The 24,428-nt window shown below is 39.1% G+C and overlaps 1 protein-coding gene across 7 annotated transcripts in view; it reads right to left on the reverse strand.

Annotated features, from left to right (window-relative positions):
- AGBL1 (AGBL carboxypeptidase 1) overlaps positions 1-24,428 on the reverse strand; it is a 1,130,253-nt gene that overhangs the window by 317,627 nt on the left and 788,198 nt on the right. Inside the window, exon 23 of one of the 7 annotated variants that reach the window (XM_049905905.1) lies at positions 1,618-20,591. The exons of the other annotated variants lie outside the window; for them this stretch is intronic. Coding sequence (XP_049761862.1) covers positions 20,573-20,591 — 19 coding nt within the window. The 3' untranslated portion in view covers positions 1,618-20,572. Of the gene's footprint in view, positions 1-1,617; positions 20,592-24,428 lie in introns of those variants that run through there. 7 annotated transcript variants of the gene reach the window in all.

Consider the following 24,428-nt stretch of genomic DNA (forward strand, 5'->3'; position numbering starts at 1 on the left):
AGCCCAACTGAGCCCAATATCAGTCCAGAAAGGCCACAAATGTAATTGAAGAATTAAGGACATATATTTTTCTCTTTCTGGCTCTTGTTTGTTAGCCAAGTAAAAAGAGCTTGAGTTTTTATTGACTGTTATTGAATGGTTATTAGCCATGTACAAAGTACTAAAGACCTTCGTTTGGCATGGAATTAGGAATTACACAGTCTTACATTTGCATTATCTTTGCCACTTGTAAACAGCATTCTCATGTACTCTTATTTAATCCTTACCAGACTGTTAAGACTGTTAAGACACGTCTGTCAGTTTGTTGTCCTGTAGTGGCTTGTGTGTTTCTGTGACGCTGGAAGTGATGCCACCAGTATTTCAAATACCAGCAGGGTCACCCACAGTGGACAGTTTTCAGTGGAGCTTCCAGACTAAGACAGACTGAGAAAAAGGACCTGGAAATCTACTTCTGAAAAAAATTGGCCATTGAAAACCTTATAAATAGCAGCTGAACATTGTCTGACACAGTGCTGGAAAATGCGGCCTCATACTGGAAGGCACTCAAAATACAACTGAAGAACAGTGGCCTCCTCAAGGCAGAGTCGACCTTAATGACGTGGATAGGGTCGAGCTTTTAGGACTTTCATTTGCTGATGTGCCACAACTCAAAATGAGAAGAAACAGCTGTAAGCATCCATTAATAATGGAATGTGGAATGTATGAAGTATGAATATAGGAAAACTAGAATTCATCAAAAATAAAATGGAACACATGAACATTGATATCCTAGGCATCAGTGAACTAAAATGGACTAGTATTGACCATTTTGAATCAGACAATCATATGGTCTACCATGCCAGGAATGACAAATTGAAGAGGAATGGCGTTGTATTTATCATCAGAAAGAACATTTCAAGATCTACCCTGAAGTACAAATCTGCCAGTAGTAGGATAATATCCATGTACCTACAAGGAAGACCTGTTAATACGACTGCTATTCAAATTCACCCACCAACCACTAAGGACAAAGGTGAAGAAACTGAAGATTTTTACCACCTTCCGCAGCCTGAAATTGATTGAACATGCAATCAAGATGCAGTGATAATTACTGGATTGGAATGAGAAAGTTGGAAACAAACAAAAAGGATCAGTAGTTGGAAAACATGATCTTGGTGATAGAAATGACGCCAGAGACCGAATGACAGAATTTTGCAAGACTAACAACCTCTTCATTGCAAATACCTTTTTTCAACAACATAAACAGGGACTATACGTGTGGACCTCCTCAGATGGAATACACAGAAACCAAATTGACTACATGTGTGGAAGCAGACGATGGAAAAACTTAACAGACCAATTGCTCATATGCAAGTTCAAGTTGAAACTAAAGAAAATTACAACAAGTCCACTACAGTCAAAATACGACCTTGAGTATATGTCACCTGAATTTAGAGACCATTTTAAGAATAGATTTGACACATTTAGTACTAATAAGCAAAACCCGAGAAGTTGTGGAATGACATCAAGAATATCATACGTGAAGAAAGCAAGAGGGTTATTAAAAAGATAGGGAAAAAAAAGATCAAAATGAATGTCAGAAGAGACTCTGAAATTTGCTCTTAAATGTAGCGGTAGCTAAAGTGAAAGGAAGAAATGATGAAGTAAAAGGGTTAAACAGACGATTTCAAAGAGCAGCTAGAGAAGAGAAAGTAAAAATATTATAATGAAATGTGCAAAGACTCAGAAAACCAAAAGAGAACATGCTCAGCATTTCTCAAGCTGAAAGAACTGAAGAAAAAAAGTCAAGCCTCGGGTAGCAATATTGAAGAATTCTATGGGGAAAATATTAAATGATGCAGGAAGCGTCAAGAGAAGATGGAAGAAATACCGAGTCACTGTACCAAAATAAATGGTTGGCATTTGACTATTTCAGGAGGTAACATATGATCAAGAATTGCTGGTACTAAAAGAAGAGGTCCAAGCTGCACTGAAGACATTGGTGAAAAACAAGGCTCTGGGAGTTGACAGAATACCAATGAAGATGTTTCAGACAGACACAGTTCTGGAGGTGTTCACTAGTCCATACCAAGAAATGTGGAAGGCAGCTAGCTACCTGGCCAACTGACTGGAAGAGATCCGTATTTGTACCCATTGCAAAGAAAGGTGATCCAGCAGAATGTGGAAATTACCGAACAATATCGTTACTATCACACACAAGTAACATTTTGCTGAAGATCATTCAAAAGTGGTTGCAGCAGTACATCGACAGGGAACTGCCAGAAATTCAAGCAGGATTCAGAAGCTAATGTGGAACAAGGAATATCACTGCTGATATCAGATGGATCTTGGCTGAAAGCAGAGAACACCAGAAAGATGTTTACCTGTGTTTCACTGACTATGCAAAGGCATTCAGCTGTATGGATCATAGCAAATTATGAATAGCACTGCAAAGAATGGTAATTTCAGAACACCTAATTGTGCTCACATGGAACCCGTATATAGATCAAGAGGTGGTCGTTCAAACAGAACAAGGGGATACTGTGTGGTTTAAAGTTAAGAAAGGTGTGTGTCAGGGTTGTATCCTTTCACCACACTTAGTCAATCTTTATTCTGAACAAATAATCTGAGAAACTGGACCATATGCAGAAGAACATGGTACAGGATTGGAAGAAGACTGGTTAACAGCCTGCTTTATACAGATGACACAAGTTTGCTTGCTGAAAGTGAAGAGAACTTGGAGCACTTACTAATGAAGATCAAAGACTACAGCCTTCAGTATGGATTACACCTCAACATCAAGAAAACAAAAATCCTCATAACTGGACCGATAAGCAACACCATGATAAATGGAGAAAATACTGACATTGTCAAGGAATTCATTTTACTTGGATCCACAATCAACAGTCATGGAAGCAGCAATCAAGAAATCTAACAACATACTGCACTGAGTAAATCTGCTGCAAAAGACCTATTTAAAGGGTTAAAAAGCAAAAACGTCATTTTCAGGACTAAGGTAGGCCTGACTCAAGCCATGGTATTTTTAATTGCTTCATATGCGTTTATGCATAGGAAAGCTGGACAATGAACAAGGAAGACCAAAGAGGAATTGATGCCTTTGAGTTACAGGGTTGGTGAAGAATACTGAATGTATCGCGGAGCGCCAGAAGAATGAACAAATGTCTTGGAAGAAGTACGGCCAGAATGCTTCTTAGAAGCAAGGATGGTGAGGCTACATCTCACATACATTGCATATGCTATCAGGAGGGACCAGTCCCTGGAGAATTACGTCATGCTTCGTAAAGTAGTGGGTCAGTGAAAAAGAGGAAGACCCTCAACGAGATGGATTGACACAGTGGCTGCAGTAATGGGCTCAAGCATAACAATGATTCAGAGGATAGTATAGGACTGGTCAGTGTTTTATTCTGTTGTACACGGGGTCGTCATCGTGAGTCGGAACTGAGTGGATGGCACCTAACAACAACAACACCAGACTGTATGTGATGACTCTTATTACTGCCGTATGAAAAATTAAGAATGTTTTGTCCAGAAACACTAGGAAACATAGCCAAGTGAGGAAGTGGTAGCACATGAACTTAGCTGTGGAAAGACTGCATCTGAAAGAGGTTGGCACAATGAAAAAAAGCCATGGACCAAAGATAAAATGTTCTAAAGCCTAAGGATAATTAGAAAGTGTACATTTCAGAGAACAGTCGCAAAAACACGTAAAGTACTCTTCAACTGAAACCTAACATAAGTAGATGATTGTTTGAAAATTACCATCGTTCTGTTTATCTGCTAAGAGTATTCTTTCTAATGGCCAGCCAAGGTAGACAGCTGACTTCTCAAAGTATTGTAGAATTTGGCTATGGGCCAAAGAGACTATGTTGGTGAAAACTTAGATAAAATGTTAGCAGGTCATCAACCTGTAGAACTGTAGAGGGTTGCTGCATATATTCATTTGATCAACAGATATTAATTTTGTTCCTATAGTCTGCTAGGAAACCCTGGTGGCATAGTGGGTAAGTGCTATGGCTGCTAACCAAGAGGTCGGCAGTTCGAATACGCTAGGCACTTCTTGGAAACTCTATCGGGCAGTTCTCCCTGTCCTATAGGGTTGCTATGAGTTGGAATCAACTTGACGGCAGTGGGTTTTTGATAGTCTGTTAAGTGCTGTATTAAGCTGTGGATGGATAACGTCAGAAAACAAAACACACATAAAATTTCGTGCCTGCATAGAGCTTACATTCTGTGGCTACATGGACCCATTTCTTAATGCAAACTGAAGCTGAATGTATAGAACTGCCCCATAATAGGGTTTCCAAGGCTGCAACCTTTAGAGAAGTAGACTGCTACATTTTTCTTCTGTGGAGCGACTGGTGGGTTTGAACCACCAACCTTTAGGTTAGCAGCCAAGTGCTTAATCACTTTGCCACAAGGCTCCTTAAGCACTATCTACACCCAGTGTAACCGTGGTATAGTTATGTAGCTTCTCTGTGCCTCACTTGCCACATCTGTAAAATAGAAACATCTCTTCCAGAACAGTGATTCTATCAGACTCTGGCAAATTTGATTGAGATTTTCCAGAAAGGAGAGGAATAAGGCATCTACTTGATTTATATTAGTTTCTTAGGGCTACTGTAACAAAATACCACAAATTGGGTGGCTTAGGAGAACAGAAATTTATTGGCCCACAGTTCCGGAAGGTAGGAGTCCGAAATCAGGATATTGGTTGTCTTGATGCTTTCTATGGCTCTGAGAGGAAAACTACCCATGGCTCTCTCCCAGTTTCTAGTGGCTCCCAACATTACTAGGTGTTCCTCGGCTTGGAGATACATCTTCACAAGACTATAGTTCTTCTGTCTGTCTCTCTTTGTCTGTTGTGGTTGTTGTTGTTGAGGGCCTTCAAGTCAATTCCTATTTATAGTGACCCCATGTGACAGAGTAGAACTGCCTTATAGTGTTTTCTTGGCTGTAATCTTTACAGAGGCAGTTTGTCAGGTATTTCTCCTGTAGAGCTATTGGGTGGGTTTGAAGCACCAAGCTTTTAGTTAGCAGCTGAGCACTTAACCAATGTGCCACCAGGGTTCCTTCTTTGTCTGTACTCTTTTTTTTAATAAGGAATCCAATCAGATAGGATTAGGATTCACCCTGCCGAACTCATGTTAACCTTCCCATTGAAAAACCCATTGCAATGGAATTGATTCCAACTCACAGCGACTATCTTCAAAGACCTTATTTCCAAACAGGGTCACATTCACAGGTACAGAGGCTGGGGCTACAAAATACCTTCTGGGTTGGGGGGACACAATTTAATCCATAATAGGTACCTTTGAAAATAAGAACACAGTCAACTTTGTTCAGGCTCAGTGCATATTTTTGAAATTATGTCTGAACAAAATCTTAATGTATTTGCTTTTTAATACAAGGAACTTGAAGAACTTGCCTATTTCGAGAGTTTTGCCGATGGCTACAGAAGAAGTCTTTGTAGGAGCTAAGTGTATTGTCTAGATTTTTACCTCCTGGGTGCACCCATTCTAATGTTTTCCAGTAAATTCACCAGATAACCTTGGGCAAGTCTCTGAACCTCATTTGTAAAATAAGGAAATGGACTTGATGATCTGAGGGTATTTGCAGCTTAACATTCATTGATTCTCTCTGTCTGTAGGAGATAAGAATCAAGCCTATGCCATTAATATTAACAATAAAATGTCCCGTTATTATTACACAAATTCCATTTTACTTTTCCAGTTTCAGTTTTACTTGGCTCTGATGATCTTTCTTTACATTTTAGTTTGGAGAGAAAGGGAATCTAAAAACAATGAGTTTCTTTTTCAATGGAAATGAAGACCAATGTCTCCTGGAAGTGTTTCCCCAGGCCTTTCTCTGATCCACTAAGGGCCATTCTCTAATTGATAGTCTATTGTCAGGGCCATGAGACACGGAATTTTAAACATTGTGAAAAATGACATCTCCTTCCCAAGTTACCTGCTTCAAAGCAAACTAAGTCTTTGCTGGCCCATGTGTTACTGCTTGACACTTCAGCTGACACTCATTTCTAAATTCACACATTCAGCCAGTCTTGGGGCCATGGAAGTCTCCCTCAGTCCTAATTTCACTGTCACCTTTCTAGTGTGGAAGGTCCCTAGGTATGGCAGGATGTCTCACACCTTCCCAGCTTTTTCCCTCAGTAGATATTTGAATGGTGTGACCATGTTCACTCTTAGGACATCATTTTATCAATCTTGCACTTTTTCACTTTCCTGAGTTGTTAGCGTCTCTACCAACCTAAGTCCTGCCTGACTCTCCTTTACATTTGATGCAACACAATACAGAAGGGCGGAAGAATGTGCTCCACGTGTTTAAATTCTTTTCTTTACGTGCACACATAACTATGCCAAGACATACAGTGTAAATGCCCATGTGTATCCAACCAATGAGAAGAACCATATTTCCACAGTTTGCTCTTTTGACCCTGCCACAAACCAACCACCACACAAACATGGTATGAGTTTAACTTTAATACTGTAATAGTACCAATTTCAAGTGCCTAACTTTGTGCCAAATACAACACATAGTATCTTGCATCACCCTAAACTAAAGCCTTATGTATTACTTGTTACAGACCTCTGGATACAGTCAGAGAAAATGATACCCATGCATGTATGTTACCTTGCCCAAGGTCACACAGCTTAAGTAAGGAGAGCTGATATCTGAACACAGGTGTACCCGATTTCAAGGCCCATTCTCCTCCAGCCATTCCATATTGCTCTGTAATGCAGCCAAAATTAACCCTGGCTTTATTGGAGCCCTGGTGGCACAGTAGTTAAGAGCTATGACTGCTAACCGCAAGGTCGGCAGTTGAAATCCACCAGCTACTTCTTGGAAACCTTATGGGGCAGTTTTACTCTGTCCTAAAGGGTTGCCTATGAGTCGGAATAGACTCAACGGCAACAGGTTTGTTTTTTGTTTTTGCTGTTAGACTAAGAAGTCTCTTCCAGATTTTGCATCTAGCATTGAACCACGGACCAGAGATCTAGTCCCAGCTCTGCCAGGTATTATTTTGTGGCCTTGATTCTCTCACACTGTAATTGAGGGACTCTTTTTTGCTTAGTAAAGCAGAAGTTGATAAGCACATCATATAACTCAGCACATTGCTTATGAAATCTATTAAGTCAATGTATGTTCAAAAGCCTTGAAATCTACGAGACACACTTGGGGCTGATTCATCCAGAATGGTATCACTCACATGAATGAAGTATGTACTTGCTGGATGCACAAGAACACAATTTAACATGTCACCTTGGTTTTGACCTACTGGTAGTTCATACTACTCTATGCTCTGCTGGGAAGAAGAAAACCCACTTTATAAAGAATATTTCTGAAATAGTAAATCAGTATTAGAAAGAAGGAGTCCCCGGGTGATGAGAACAGTTAACCCTCTTGCCTGCTAACCTAAAGGTTGGTGGTTCAGTTCCACCCAGAGGTGCCTTGGAAGAAAGGCCTGATGACGTACTTCCAAAACATCATCCATTGAAAAACTATGGAGCACAGTCCTAGTCTAACGCACATGGGGCTGGCATGAGTCAGAGTCAACCCGATGGCAATTGTTTTTATTAGAAAGAAAAAACTCTGCAGGAAAAATTGCCACACACACACACAGAAAAAAATGCATGGAAACTACATGCACACACATACACACACACACTAACCAAAGGCTATCTAGAGATTTCTCCACGCCTTGGACTTTCGGTGCTGCACTGGTAAAAGAGGCCATTAACTGTTAGAGTAAGCCTTGTACTCCTCATGCTCCTGCCTTTTGGCCCTTACCCAGGATGCTTCCTCTGCTAAACAGACATCCCAGCAATTGCTTATCTTCAGATGGTCGCTTCTTCCAGAAACCTTCCCTAACCTAGCCCAGGAGTCTACACCTCATTGCTCTGTTTGTGTTCCCGTATCGCCTAAGACATGTATCTAGGCACTTGACACATTGTATTGTGATTGTCTCAGGGACACTGTCCATGAGACTATAAGCTCTTGTGAGTTTCCCAAATGAATTTCTTTTGTTCTCCTTTATCCTGGTGTATACTGAGAATTTAAAAGAAATGTAACAATAACTGCTATTGGTTCATTAATTTATTCAACCCACATTTGGTGAAGACAAACTACGTGTAAGGGTCCCAAGATGGTGCAAATAGTTAATGCGTGCGGCTCTTACTAGAAAGGATGGCGGTTCAAGCCCACTAGGAGGTGCTATGGAAGAAAGTCCTGGTGATTGATTTCTTAAAAACCAGCCATAGAAAACTCTGTGGAGCACAGTTCTACTCTGGCACACATCGGGGCACCATGAGTTGGAATCAGCTTGATAGCATCTGGTTTTAACTATGTGTCAGGTATTGTTTTGGGTGCTGGAAATACAGCGGTGAACATGACCAATAGATCCTTGCCCTTCTGCAACTCACAGTCTATAGTAGAGAAAAACATAAGCAAATAAAAAAAATTAAAATGTGCTTATGGTTGATGACAAGCACAAAAGCAAGCAGACGGAATGATGCACTAGAAATAAATCGGGAAAGTCAGCTTTAGAAAGAGTGGTTAGGAAAGACCTCTCTGAGCGGAGCCTCTCAGCATGAATTCAGACCTTGCATTTATTCCTTACTATTTGCTCAGCATACAGATCGCATAGGTATGGTGAAAGGATACAATCCTGACACACAGCTTTCCTGACTTTAAACCACACAGTAATCCCTTGTTCTGTCTGAACAACAGGCTCTTGATCTATGAACAGGTTCCTCATGAGCACAATTAAGTGTTCTGGAATTCCCATCCTTTGCAATGTTATTCATAATTTATTATGATTCATACAGTCAAATGTCTTTGCATAGGCAATAAAACACAGGTAAACATCTTTCTGGTATTCTTCGCTTTCAGCCAGGATCCATCTGACATCAGCAATGATATCCCTCGTTTCACATCCTCTTCTGAATCCAGCTGGAATTTCTGGCAGTTCTCTATTGATATACTGCTACAGCCACTTTTGAATATTCTTTAGCAAAATTTTACTTGCATGTGATATTAATGATATTGTTCGATAACTTCCACATTCAGTTGGATCACCTTTCTTGGGAATAGGCATAAATAAATATAGATCTCTTCCAGTCCATTGGCCAGGTAGCTGTCTTCCACATTTCTTGGCATAGACAAGTGAGTACTTCCAGCTCTGCATCTGTTTGTTGAAACATCTCAGTTGGTATTCTGTCAAGTCCTAGAGCCTTGTTTTTCTCCAATACCTTCAGTGTAGCTTGGACTTCTTCTGTCAGTACCATTGTTTCCTGCTCATATGATACCTCCGGAAATGGCTGAACATTAACCAATTCTTTTTGGTATGGTGATTCTGTGTATTCTTTCCATTCAATCTGTATGCTGAGCAACTAATCCAAGAAGCTGGACTCTATGAAAAAGAATGCAGCATCAGGATTGAAGGAAGACTTATTTAACAAACTGCGTTATGCAGATGACACAACCTTGCTTGCTGAAAGTGAAGAGGACTTGAAGCACTTGCTGATGAAGATCAAAGAACACAGCCTTCAGTATGGATTACACCTCAACATAAATGAAACAAAAATTCTCACAACTGGACCAATAAGTAACATCATGATAAAACGGGAAAAGATTGAAGTCATCAAGAATTTCATTTTACTTGGATTCACAATCAACACCCATGGAGGAGGCAGTCAATAAATCAAAAGACACATTGCATTGGGTAAATCTGTTGCAAAACACCTCTTTAAAGTGTTGAAAAGCTAAGATGCCACATTAAGACTAAGGTGCACCTGACCGAAGCCATGTTGTTTTCAATCGCCTCCTATGCATGTAAAAGCCAGACAATGAATGAAGAAGACTGAAGAAGAATTAATGCCTTTTAATTGTGGTGTTGGAGAAGAATATTGAGTATACCATGGACAGCCAAAAGAACAAACAAATTTGTCTTGGAAGAAGTACAACCAGAATGCTCCTTAGAAGCAAAGATGGCGAGACTACATCTGATACACTTTGGACATGTTGTCAGAAGTTGATCAGTCCCTGGAGAAGGACATCACGCCTGGTAAAGCAGAGGGTCAGCTAAGAAGAGGAAGACTCTCAGTGAGATAGATTGACACAGTAGCTGCAACAATGGGCTTAAACATAACAATGATTGTGAGGATGGCACAGGACTAGGCAGTGTTTTGTTCTGTTGTACACAAGGTCTCTATGAGTAGGAGCCGATTTGATGGCACCTAACAACAACATTTATTCCTACTTTATATCACACATCACATGAAACTCAGCTCTGCCCTAATCACCCAGGCTCTCATTCCTATAGAGCTCTAAAGAGCTGTAAATCTGACCCTTCTCTCACCCCTCCATGATCCCTCCATATTGCCACTGTGTCCTCTGGCCTCCTACTAACAAATTTCCTATCTTGAAAATCGTTTCTCTCAATGTTCCATATTCTTCTAGTCCTACTTGCTGTCTTTCAAAGCTACTGCCTCCCTTGGAGCACTCTCACATTCCATGTACCACTGATGCTAAAGATGGGGTAGATATCTTCCTTGGTCCTCATTACCACCTCCAGACCACTATTCCTTCATCTTTTTTAAAACCCTTCATCTCCTTTGAAGTCTATGCCATGAGACTAAACCCAGTGCCATGGGACTATACCTTTATTATTGCCATCCTTCCCGGCTATAGTCACATATACACTCCAGGTCACACCTCCTCCCCTCTTCAATATTTTATTCCTAATTGACCTATTCAGTATAATACTTATCATAAGTTTTGGGAACTTTAATGTTCACATGAATGACCTTCAACACCTTGGCTCCCCAGTTCCTTGATGCCTTTGCCACCAATGATCTTATGTTCCTCTGCCAATCTCAGCCATTCGTTCCATGGTCATATCCAAGATTTTTTTTTCTTTTTCCTATCATCTCATCTCTCTACGATCTTTTTTCAAGCATCTTCTATCTTTCCATCACCCTCCTTCTAAAACCTTGACTCCACAAATTCTCAGATCCACTGGTCCTGTCAACTTCTTATTGTCCCTCATCTCTTTCACATGCTCACTTCCCTTCTTAACCAGTTTATATTTCATGGTTCATCATAATAACAGCCCTTGACATACACCCTCAACTCCTTTGTCTTCTTTCTTTACGTTATAATTGTCTGGCAAAAACAATGGTTACAGCTAACTATGGTCCACTACAGGCCTGGTGAGATCAAGGAAACACAGCTAAGAAACTGAACACATCTTACATTTATGATCACCAATTTCTAGTGGTCCTTGAGCAGGGAAGTAAGCTCTTCCCATAGGAGGCTGTATAAATTCCATGGTAAGGGGTGGACAAAATCAATGCTTGACAGAGAAGAGGAGAGTGAATACTTGGGAGTGCCAGTAGTTTCTGGAGTCCCTGGGTGGTGCAAATGGATAACCACTTGACTAATAACCAAAAGATTAGCAGTTAGAACCCACCCAGAGGCATCTTGGAAGAAAGACCTGGCAATCTGCTTCTGAAAAGTCACAGCCTTGAAAACCCCATGGAGTGCAGTTCTACTCCGCAACACAAGGGGTTGCCATGTGTTGGAATCAACTTGGCAGCAACTGGTATTAGTTTGCTAGGGCTGCTATAACAAAGTACCACACAGCCAGTGGCTTAAAACAACAGAAGCGTGTTCTCTCACAGTTTTGGAGGCTAGAAATCTGAAATCGGGTGTTGGCAACGTTGATTCCTTCTGAAGACTCTGAAGGAGAATCTGTTTTAGGCCTCTCTCCTAGCTTTTGGTGATGACCCTCAATCCTTGGTCTTCCTTGGTTTATATCAGCATAACTCTAATCTCTGCCTTGTCTTCAAATGGCATCTTCCCTCTGTATCTGCCTGTCTGTATCTCTCCTCCTTTTTTTAAGGGCACAGTCTATAGGATTAGGACCTACCCTATTTCAGTATGACCTCACAACTGATAACATCTTCAAAGACCCTATTTCTAAGTAAGGTCACATTCACAGGTACTGGGGATTACTTGAACATATCTTTTGGGGGGGCACAACTCAACCAATAACAGGAACATTAATACAATCTACAGTGATAGCAATAAAAATAAAAATAAATGAGCTTATTCAAAACATGTTATGAAAATAGAACTAATAGAACCTGATGATATATTGGATGTGGGGGTATAGAAAAAGAAGAAATCAAAGATAGCTCCCAGATTTTGAATTTGAGCAACTGAGTAGATACTAGTGTTATTTATACAGGGAGAAAAAAACTAAGTAGGAATATCTGTCATGTGAGGAATTGGCAAAAAGGTCTTTATCACCATTGGTCAGGTTAAGTCTGGGTTATCCAAGGGAAGTTGTCACAGAGGTCACTGCCATAGAAATATGAAGTTCTGGTGAACGGTCAGGGCTAGAGATACAGTAAAACCTGTGAAAGCTGGAAACTGTTTAAGCAGAAACTTGTCAAAGAAGGAAAACTAAAATATTTGCCAAAAAATTGCATGATAGAAAAGCAGTAAGACTACACCCTGTCAAAGGCAGAAAACTTGTGAGACTCAGAGAAAAACAAAGCAGTCCCACTGAGTTCTGGCTCTGACAGGTTCCACTGTATTAGTTTGACAGTTGTTTTTGTTGTTAGTTACCTTTGGAATCGATTCTGACTCATGGTGACCACATGCGTGCAGGGTAGAACTGCTCCATAGGATTTTCAAAACTGCGACCTTTTAGAAGCAGATCACCAGGCCTGTCTTCCGAGGAGCCTCTAGGGCGTTCAAACCACCAACTTTCTGGCAAGTAATAGAGTACTTAACTATATGTGCCACCCAGGAAAACAGTAGTGTGACAGTTGGCATTGTCATTAAAAAAAAAAAAAAAAAATTTTTTTTTTTTTTGTAGGTGCTGTCAAATCAGTTCTGATTCATAGCAGCCCCATGTACAACAGAACAAAACACTGTGCGGTCCTGTGCCATCCTCACAATCATTGCTATGTTTGAGTCCATAGTTGCAGCCACTGTGTCAATCCATCTCTTTGGGGGTATTCCTCTTTTTTGGTGGCCCTCTACTTTACCAAGCAAGATGTCCTTCTTCAGGGACTGGTCTCTCCTGACAACATGTTCAAAGTATGTGAGACAAAGTCTAGCCATCCTAGATTCTAAGGAGCATTCTGGTTGTACTTCTTCCAAGACAGATTTACTCATTCTTCTGGCTGTCCGTGGTATATTTAATATTCTTTGTCAACACCATAATTCAAAGGCATTAATTCTCCTTCAGTCTTCCTTATTCATCCTCCAGCTTTTGCGTGCTTATGTGGCGATTGAAAATACTCTGGCTTGGGTGAGGCACACCTTAGTCCTCAAGGTGAAGTCTTTGCTTTTTAACACTTGAAAGAGGTCATGTGCAGCAGATTTGACCAATGCAATGCATCATTTGATTTCTGGATTGCTCTTACCATAGGCGTTGATTGTGGATCCAAGTAAAATGAAATCCTCAACACCTTCAGTCTTTTCTCCATTTATCATGATGTTACAATTGCTCTAGTTGTAAAGATTTTTGTTTTCTTTATGTTGAGATGTAATCCAAACCGAAGGCCCGAGTCTTTGATCTTTATCAGTAAGTTCTTCAAGTCCTCTTCAATTTCAGCAAGCAAACTTGTGTCATCTGCCTATTGCAGCTTGTTAACGAATCTTCCTCTAATCCTAATGTCACAGTCTTCTCCATATAGTCCAGCTTCTTGGAATATTTGCTCAGCATACAAATTGAGTAAGTATGGTGAAAGAATACAACCCTGACACCTTGATTTTAGACCAGTATACCCTTCTTCTGTTTGAACAACTGCCTCTTGGTCTATATACAGGTTCCATTTCCGAATTATCTTCAGTAAAATTTTACTTGTGTGTGACATTGATATTAATGATATTGTTGGATAATTTCTGCATTCCGTTGGATCATCTTTCTTAGGAATGAGCATGTATATGGATCTATTCCCTGCAGCTGGCCAGTTAGTTGTCCTCTAAATTTCCTGGCATAGGTAAGTGAGTGCTTCTAGCATTGCATCCATTTGTTGAAACATCTGAAATAGTATTCTGTCAATTCCTAGAGCTTTGTTTTTTGCCAATGCCTTCAGTGCAGCTTAGACTTCCTCCTTCAGTATCTGTGGTTCTTGGTCATATACTACCTACTGAAATGGTGGAATGTTGACCAATTTTTTTTGGAACAGTGACTGTCTGTATTCTTTCCTTTTTCTTTCACTGCTTCCTGGGTCATTCAATATTTTGCCCATTGAAACCTTTAATACTGCAATTTGAGGCTTGAATTTTTTCTTCAGTTCTTTCAGCTTGAGAAATGCCAAGAATGATCTTCCTTTTTGGTTTTCTAACTCCAGGTCTTTTCATGTTTTATTATGATACTTTACTTTGTCTTCTTGAGCTGCTCTGAAATCTTCTTTTAGCTCTTTTACCTCACATTTCTTCCTTTCGCTTTAGCTACTCTACATTCAAAAGCAAGTTTCAGAGTCCCTTCTGACATCTCTTTTGGTCTTTTGTTTCTTTTCTCTCTTTTTAATGACCTTTTGCTTTCTTCATGCATGATGTCCTTAATGTCATCCCACAACTCATCTGGTCTTCTGTCATTAGTTTTCAACATGCCAAACCTATTTTTGTCTGTCATTAAGTTGTCAAGTTTTATATATATTTGGTAATCAGTTACTGATCACATATTGGTTTCCGAAATATTCTCCCATCAGTAGCTTGTCTTTTCACTTTTTTGGGCAAAGTTTTGATGAACAAAAGTTTTTAATTTTTATGAGGTCACATTTATGTATTTTGTCTTTATTATTGGTGCTTCTATTACTATATTAGGTAATCCACTGTTAAAAACTAAGCCTTGACAGCATTGCCTCTGCTTTTTCTTCTAAGAATTTTATGGCTTTGGTTTGCACATTTTGTTCTTTAATCCATTTTGAATTTGTTTTTATGTATGGTGTGTGGCACAGGTCCTGTTTAATTTTCTGCATGTGGAATCCAATTTTCCTGACACCATTTATTGTGGGGGCTCTTCTTTCTCCATTGAATGGACTTAGCACACTTGTCAAAAATTAGTTGATCATATATATGTATATATGTGTGTGTGTGTGTGGGTTTATTTATGGAATCTGACTTCTATTTCATTGGTCTATGTGTCTATTGTTATACCAGTGCCAGGTTGTTTTGATTATTGTAGCTGTATAAACCAAACCAAACCCGCTGCCGTTGAGTTCATTCTGACTCATAGCGATCCTATAGGGCAGAGAAGAACTGCCCCATAGAGTTTCCAAGGAGCGCCTGGCAGATTCGAACTGCTGCCCTTTTGGTAAGCAGCTATAGCACTTAACCACTACACCACCAGGGTTTCCTTGTAGCTGTACAGTATGTTTTAAAATCAGAGAGTGTGAGTCCTCCTACTTTGTTCTTCTCTTTCAACATTGTTTTAGCCATTCAGGGCCTTCTGCCATTCCATATAAAGTTGATCATTTTTTTTTTCTATTTTTGAAAAGAAGGCTGTTGGAATTTTGATCAGGATTGCATTGAATCTATAGATTGCTTTATGTAGTATTATCATCTTAAGTCCGTGAACACAGAATATCTTTCTATTTATTTAAGTCTTCTTTAATCTCTTTCATCAGTGTTTTATGGTATGTCCTTCACATTCCTGGTTATATTTATTCCTAGGTATTTTATTCTCTTACATGCTATTGTAAATGGAATTGTTTCCCTAATTTCCCTTTCAGACTTCTCATTGCTGGTGTATAGAAACCCACTGATTTTTGTTTGTTGACCTTGTACCCTGCAACTTTGCTTATTTTCTCTATTAGCTCTGGAAGTTTTCTTGTGGAACCTTTGGGGCTTTTTGTATATAAGATCATATCAGCCACAAATAGAGATCGTCTTACTTCTTCTTTCCTACGTCGATACATTTTATTTCTGTTTCTTGTCTTATTGCTCTGACTAGGACTTCTAATATAATATTGAATAGAAGTGGTAGAAGTGGGCACCCTTGTCTTATTCCCAGTTTCAAGGGGAAAGCTCTCAATCTTTCTCCATTAAGTATAATGTTGGCTGTTGGATTTTCATATATGCTCAGAATTATATTGAGGAATTTCCCTTCTATCCCAATCTTCTTTAGGGTTTCATTAAGATAGGATGTTGGATTTTATCAAATGCTTTTTCTGCATCCATAGAGATGATCATGTGGTTCTTTTCTTTTGTTCTATTTATGTGGCGAATTATGTTGATTGATTTTCTAACATGGAACCATCCCTGCATTCCTGGAATAAATCCCACTTGATCCTGGTGTGTGACTCTTTTAATATGCTGTTGGATTCTGTTTGCTAGTATTTTGCTGATAATTTTTGCTTCTATATTCATAAGAGATATTGGCCTGTAGTTTTCTTGTGGTGTCTTTGGTTTCAGTATCAGGATTATGTTTGCTTCATAAAATGAGTTCCATTAGTGGTTAAGAACTTGGCTGCTAACGAAAAGGTTGGCAGTTTGAATCCATCAGCTGCTCCTTGGAAACCCTATGCGGGCGGTTATACTCTGTCCTATAGAGTTACTATAAGTCGTAATCAACTCAACAGCAACAGGGTTTGAGTTTTTTTGTTTTTTTTTTTTTGGTTCATAGAATGAATTAGGGATTCTTCTTTCCTTCTCTATCTTTGGAAGATTTTAAACAATATTAGTGTCAGTTCTTCTCTAAATGTTGGAAGAATTCCCCAGTGAAGCTATATGGTCCAGGACTTTTTTTTTTTTTTTTTCAATTGGGAGGTTTTTGGTCACTGATTTAATTTCTTCACTTGTTATGGGTCTGTTGAGACTTTCTATTTCCTCTTGAGTCAGTTTTGGTAGGTTGTATGCTTCTAAGAATTTGTCTGTTTCATTTAGGTTATCCAGTTTGTTGCCATGCAGCTGTTCATAATATTCTGTCATAATTCTCTTTATTTCTATGAGATCAGTTATAATGTCCCCTCGTTCATTTTTTTTGTTTTGGTTAATAGCATCTTTTCTTTGTCACTCTAGCTAAAGGTTTGTCAATTTTATTGATCTTTTCAAAGAACCAACTTCCAGTTTTATTGATTCTCTCTGTTGTTTTCAATTTTATTTTCTTTTGCTCTGATCTTTATTATTTCCTTTCTTCTATAAGTTTAGGCTTAGTTTGCTTTTCTCATTCTAGTTCCTGGAATTGTCAAGTTAGGCTGTTAGTTTGAGATCTTCCTTCTTTTTTTTTTTTTTATGTAGGCATTTGTTGTTGTAAGTTTCCCTCTCAGTACTGCCTTCACTGCATCTCGTAAGTTTTGGTATGTTGCGCTTTTATTTTCATTTGAATCTAAGAAATTTGTGATTTTTCTTTTAATTTCTTCCTTGACCCACTGGTATTTTCATAGTGTGTCGTTTAATTTCCATATGTTTGTGTATTTTCCAGGGTTTTGAAATGTTCTTTTTGACAATGAATGAAATGCCATTCCTCTTCAATTTGTCACTCCCGGCATGGTAGACCATATGATTGTCTGACTTAAAACAGCCAATACCAGTCCATTTCAGCTCACTAATGCCTAGGATACTAATCTTTCCTTGACAGTAATCTGCACATATTTATTATTTAAAGCCACTACTGGACCTGATAACATAACTTAGGGAAAATAAGCAAAGGCTTAGGGCTCGGGATCAAGCTATGAAGCAGCCCAACTATTAGAGTTGGATGAGAAATTTAGAGAAGAAATCAGCAAAGGAGCTTGATAATGAGTCACCAGAGAGGCGGGAAAGTGCTATGATAGAAACCAGGTGAGCACCAGGTGTGCCAAACATTTGACACACATCATGTTAGCACTCATACCTTGCCGAGTATTGCTGTTGTTAGTTGGTGTGGAGCTGTCTTTGACCGATGGTGACCTCGTGTATAGCAGAAGGAAAAATTCCCAGCCTTGAGCCATCTTCATCATTATTGGTGTTCTGAGTCCATTGGTGCAACCACTGTGTCAATTCATCTCATCGAGGGTTTCCCTAGTTTTTGCTGACCCTCTTTTCTAGCAATTGGTCTTTTCTGCTGCGAGATGGGTCCAAAGCAAGCGAGTCAAAATCTTGCCATCCTCATTTCTAAGGAATATCCAAGTTGTATTTCTTCTTAGAATTTCTTCCTAGAAATACATCCAGAATATTTCTCACTGGGGAGACACTAGTATTCCTGCTTAATAGGGGGATAAATTCAAAAACTAGAAAGGCTAATTACCTCATTCAAGTTCACACAAGTCATCTATTTTAGTATCAGGATTCAACCAGCCTGCAAAATTTAAAACTCCAAAACTCATGAGCCTTCCATCATACCTTTATCTTTCACTGAGGATAAAAAGAAATAAAAGAAGGAAGCAAGCAAGCAAGCAAAAAAGGAATGAAGGAATAAACAGTGACTGAATTAATGAATCCTAGTGGCCTGAAAAAAGGGCCCAGAATGGATTCTGGCAATACTGGGGGATTTACCAAGCTGTATAAACTAGAAGAAAACGCAAAGAAGGCTTTACTCTCCATGAACAATTTCAAACACCATTGTAAGGATACTTTGCTTTCTGTTTTTGTTTTTAAAGAATGGTATCCCCCCATCTTTAATAAGCATGCCTACACAAAGCTGGTATTAATTAACTAAATAAATTTATATAAAGGGTTTGGAGAGTCACAGAGAACTAGGGCTACATAGGTCTGTATGTAAATAGAGTTGTTTCCTATCTAACTGCTGCTACCTTTCCCACACCACTGCTCTCATAATTCGATTGTGGTATAAAAGCCTATCAAGTGAGTGGGGCACGATTTCTCCCTTACAGGCTTGCAGTTTGGCTTGTTGGTCATTATTTCTCTATTCTCAAATGCTTACAGATTTTTTCTCATTACATTTGTTCCATCACTTACTAAATATTGATGTTAGGTTTCCCAGCGAACCTACTTTATTTCATTTTTCTCTTTGGAGAGAGAAGGGAAACTATTGATGGGGGGGGGAAGGGGTGCTGGGGATAGATCATTAGTTTCTTTAGGCAGTGAGCCTAGAGGCCAAGTCTTTAAAGAATACCAGATGCAGAGATTTCAGTTCTATTTATTCGGAAATGCTGGACTTAAGCAGGGAGGGAATAATGGTTATTTTGGTGGGATCATCATTGTTCTATTGTTTTTATTTTTTCCAAAGATCTTAGTTTATTTGCTTTCCTGCTCAAAAGATAGATTTACAAAGTATAATTGGAAAAAACAAAAATTCATTTCCTGGCTTCCTGCAGTTGATGGATTCATGCCTCTTCTCCAACCACTAACTTAGCCTCAGATTTTTCAAGCATTGTCTTCCCTTTCCAACTCTAACTAGCCAAGCCTTTCCTCATCAGATTCCTCCTTCTGTCTTTGGTTTTGTGTACAATTTGTTCTTCCTCTGACTGCCCTTCGTTAAGCTACACTATTTGCCTCTGCATTACCACAGGATGGCTTTCAGGCTGAACTGTGATCAGCCTTGCTTTAATTATAGGGTTCCTGGCTGCTTTGTTCACACACAATTTATTATTTCTTCTTATGTTCCTATAATGAGTAGGGGTTTTCATTCTCCCAAATCTGCTGTCTTATAAAGGTGGCTGTGATGCTGTAATCCCATTTCTCCGGGGTGATATCTATTGGGAAGAGGAAAAGCATTCCTGAACCACAGATTTATCAGAGAGAGTTCAGATTTGCTACCCACGGAGACAAGCCTTTGTTTTCCAACGTTGCTTAAGGTACTTCTCTCTGGGGCAGCTGGTCAATCAGCAAGATGGGCAGTTTCTGGGGTAAATTGACAAAGCCAGTGGAGAAGCACAGAATGAGGGATTTGTATGTGCATTGTTACTGAAGAACTAAATGTGCTTATGATGTTTGCAATGGTTCATAAAATCATTGTTTCGAGTCTTGTTGGAGCCCTTCCTTGCTGGGCCATACTGTGCCCTTTTGCTTAACCTACAATCCCTTTGGCAGTGCATTTTCCCTTGGAGTTATTAAGTTAAATAGAAGAACTTATCACGTTCTAAGTTGCTCATATTAGTCCATTGCTTTTAGTCCTGATACATATTAAAACTTTGTTTACAGAAATGAAGATTATAAAATACAAACGAATATTTCTCATTATATAAAATGCTCTCCTGCAACATTCCTTCCCATTGTTCCCAGCTCTTCTCATGTTTCATCTGAAAATCTCTTTGCTCATGGAAACCTTGGTGGCGTAGTGGTTAAGTGCTACAGCTGCTAGCCAAAGGGTCGGCAGTTCGAATCCACCAGGTGATCCTTGGAAACTCTATGGGGCAGTTCTACTCTGTCCTTATAGGGTAGCTATGAGTTGGAATCGACTCGACGGCACTGGGTTTTCTGTCTTCCCCTTGTGGTTTCTCCCATCATTCGCTCTGAACCATTTTATCACCTTGGTCACCTTTTCATTTTGCCTTAACGCTAACAATATTGAAGCACTTACCATATGCCAGGCAATTGCTTAAAGCACTTCACGTGGATTTTTTCACATAATAGTCTTTGAGTTAGGTTATGGTGTAATTTCCATGCTATAGGTCAAAACAAAACAAAATTAAAAAACTCTGAAGCACCAGAATGATAAAATAACTGTCCCAAATCACATAGCTTGTAAACAGTAGAACTGGGATTCACACTCAGGCCTTTTAACCCCAGTTTCTGAGCTCGTAAGCTACCCAGTTCAATTGGATTTCATTCTATTCGTGACGTCATTATTACTTATCTAAAATTTAATAATTTGTAGACTAAAATCAATTTGATTTATTCATCTATTCTGAATCTTAACAAAAAAGGCTCTGGATTTTTGCGACCCATGTTATGAGTCTCCAAATAAAATTCTCTGATTGCTTAAGGTCTGAAAGTCCTTCCTATATATATATACACTTTAATTTTATTTATTTTGTTGTTGCTGAGAACATAAATGGTCAAACATATACCAATTCAATAGTTTTTACATGTACAGTTTATTGACATTGAGTACATTCTTCGAGTTATGTAATGACTCTCATCCTCCTTTTCTGAGTTGTTCTTCACCTATTAACATAAACTCACTGTCCCCTAAGGTTCTTACCTAATCTTTCCAGTTGCAGTTGTCAGTTTGATGCCATATAGATAGTTCTTAAAAGAGCATAATGCTCAAGGCCAACCATTTTTACTAGTTAAGCTAAAATATTATTTGGTTTTAAGATGACTATGGGAAATATTTTTGGTTTAAGGTTTAAAGATAGTCTCAGGGCAATAGTTTCAGTAATTCATCCAGCCTCCATGACTCCAGAAAGTCTAGAGTCCATGCAAATTTGAAATTCTGTTCTGCATTTTCCCTATATTTCCATTCTTCTATAGAACCTTTGATCAAAATATTCAGTAATAGTAGTCAGGGACCATCTAGTTCTTTTGGTCTCATGGCAAAGTGGGCAGTTATTCATGGAGGCAATTACTCACACATCCAATATCCACCTCCTATTCCGGGCTCTTGTTTTTCTCTGTTGCTCCAGGAGAATATAGGCTGCTTGCAAGCTTTTAAGACCTCAGGAACTATGCAACAAATTAGGAGGTAGAACGGAAGCACTGAACACTTTATTAGACCAATTAACTTGAATGTCCCATGAAACCATGACCCTAAACTTCCAAACCAAGGAACCAAATGCCATGAAGTGTTTGGTTGTACATAAGCAGCCTCAGCAACTACTCCTTTTTTTTTTTTTTTTTTTGGTCATTGTTGTAAATATGTCTATCACACGACTTTTGCCAACTGAACTTTGTATAGGTATACAACTTACTGATAGCACTTACAATGATCTGCTGTGTGCCCCTACCTAAATCAATGCAATTTTTTCATCACTATACACCAAAACTCAGTACTCCATAAGCAATAACACCTGCCCTCCTTTCTATCACTTATCTGTAAGTTTGTCATACTGTTGTGGCTTGCATGTTGCTGTAATGTTAGAAGCTATACTACTGGTATTTCAAATATCAGCAGGGTCATCCATCGTGGACAGGTTTCAGTGGAGCTTCCAGACTAAGACAGACTGGGAAGAAGGATCTCATGATCTACTTCTGAAAAAACTGGCCAGAGAAAACCTTAGAGGTAGCAGGAAAACACTGTCTGATATAGCGCCAGAAGATGAGCCCCTCAGGTTGGAAGGATCTCAAAATACAGCTGCGGAAGAGCTGCCTCCTCAAACTAGAATCAACCTTAATGATGTGAACGGAGTAGAGCCTTTAGGACCTTCATTTGCTGATGCTGCACGACTTAAAATGAGAAGACACAGCTGCAAACATCCATTAATAATCAGAACATGGAATGTACGAAGTATGGATCAAGGAAAATTGGAAGTTGTCAAAAATGAAATGGAACTTTTGAAGATTAATATCTGAGACATTAGGGGGGTGAAATGGACTGGTATTAGCCATTTTGTATCAGACAAGCATATGGTATACTATGCTGTGAATGACAAATTGAAGAGAAACAGTGTCACATTCATTGTCGAAAAGGACATTTCAAGATCTATACGTGTGATGGTTAAGTTGTGTGTCAACTTGGCTGGGCCATGATTCTCAGTGTTTTGGCAGTCATGTGACATTGCGGTTACTTCCCTGTTGAGATTTGATATGTGATCACTTCCATGATGGAATCTACTGTGAACAGTCAATTGATTGAAGGGGAGTAACCCTGGACGTGCGGCATGCATTGAGTATGGGCAGACATTCTGGCAGGGCTCGGGGAGTTTTGCTCATTCTGGATCCTGTAGCTTGCCCCTATTCATCTGACCTCCGGTTCTTGGGACCTGAGCTAGTGGCTGACCTTTGGTCTTGTCTGCTGATCTTGGGAGAAGCCTCTATCCCGACTCACAGACTTGGGACGTTACAGCCTCTACAACAGCATGAGCCATTTCCTTGATATAAATCTGTCCATACAAATATATTTTTATGTTTTACTGGTTTTGCTTCCTTAGAGAAACCAGCCTAAGACAATCCTGAAGTACAACACTGTCAGTGATAGGATAATATCTATATGTCTACAAGGAAGACCAGTTAATATGACTATTATTCAAATTTATGCACCAATCACTAACGCCAAAGATGAAGAAATTGAAGATTTTTACCAATTTCTGAAGTCCGAAATTGATCAAACATATAATCAAGATGCATTAATAATTACTGTTGATTGGAATGTGGAAGTTGGAAACAAAGAAAAAGGATGAGTAGTTGGAAAATACGGCCTTGGTGATAGAAATGGTAGGGGAGATTGCATGATAGAACTTTGTAAGACTAATGACTTACTCATTGGAAATACTTTTTTCAAAAACATAAACTGTAACTGCATATGTTGACCTCACTGGATGGAATACATAGCAATGAAATCAACTACATTTGTGAAATGAGACATTAGAGAAACTCAGCATTATCAGTCAGAAGAAGGCCAGGGGTCAACTGTGAAACAGACCATCAATTGCTCTTATGCACAGTCAAGTTAAGGCTGAACAAAATCAAAATGAGTCTATGAGAGTCAAAGTATGACCTTGAGTATATCCCACCTGAATTTAGAGAACATCTCAAGAATAGATTTGACACATTGAAAACTAATGACTGAAGACCAGATGAATTGTGGGATGACATTAAAGACATCATACATGAAGAAAGCAGAGGGTCATTAAAAAAAAAAAAAAGACCAAAATGGATATCAGAAAAGAGACTCTGACACTTGCTCTTGAATGTACAGTAGCTAAAGCAAAAGGAAGAAATGATGAAGTAAAAGAGCTAAACAGAAGATTTCAAAGAACGGCTTGAGAAGACAAAGTATTACAATGAAATATGCAAAGGCCTGGAGTTAAAAAACCAAAAGGGAAAAACACACTCAGCATTTCTTAAGCTGAAAGAACTGAAGAAAAAATTCAAGCCTCAAGTTGTTCTATTGAAGTAGTTTGGGGCAAAAATTGATTGACTGAAAGCATCAAAAAAAGATGGAAGGTCATGTAGCAAAAGAGAATGAAGGAAATCAAAGGCTTAAAGAAGAAAACAGTCCACAGGACTAACATCCTATACAAACCACAACTCTTCAAACCTAAAGACAGGAGAACTAGATGGTTCCCGGCTACCACTACCAAAAGTTTTGACCAGGGACACAACAGATAGAATGGGAGAAAAATATAGAACAAAACTCAAATTCCTAAAAGAGTTCAGACACAGTGGACCAATAGAGGTTAGTGGATCCCCTGAGGTTATTGTCCTAAGATACCCTTTGAACTTAGAATTGAAGCTATTTCTGCAGGCCACCTTTCAGCCAAAAATAGACTGGCTGATAAAATAAACAACACCCATAAATAATGTGCTCCCATAAGCAATTAACTATCTGAGACCAAACA

The sequence above is a fragment of the Elephas maximus genome, chromosome 13 (genome assembly GCF_024166365.1).
Source record: "Elephas maximus indicus isolate mEleMax1 chromosome 13, mEleMax1 primary haplotype, whole genome shotgun sequence".
NCBI classification, from domain to species: Eukaryota; Metazoa; Chordata; class Mammalia; order Proboscidea; family Elephantidae; genus Elephas; species Elephas maximus.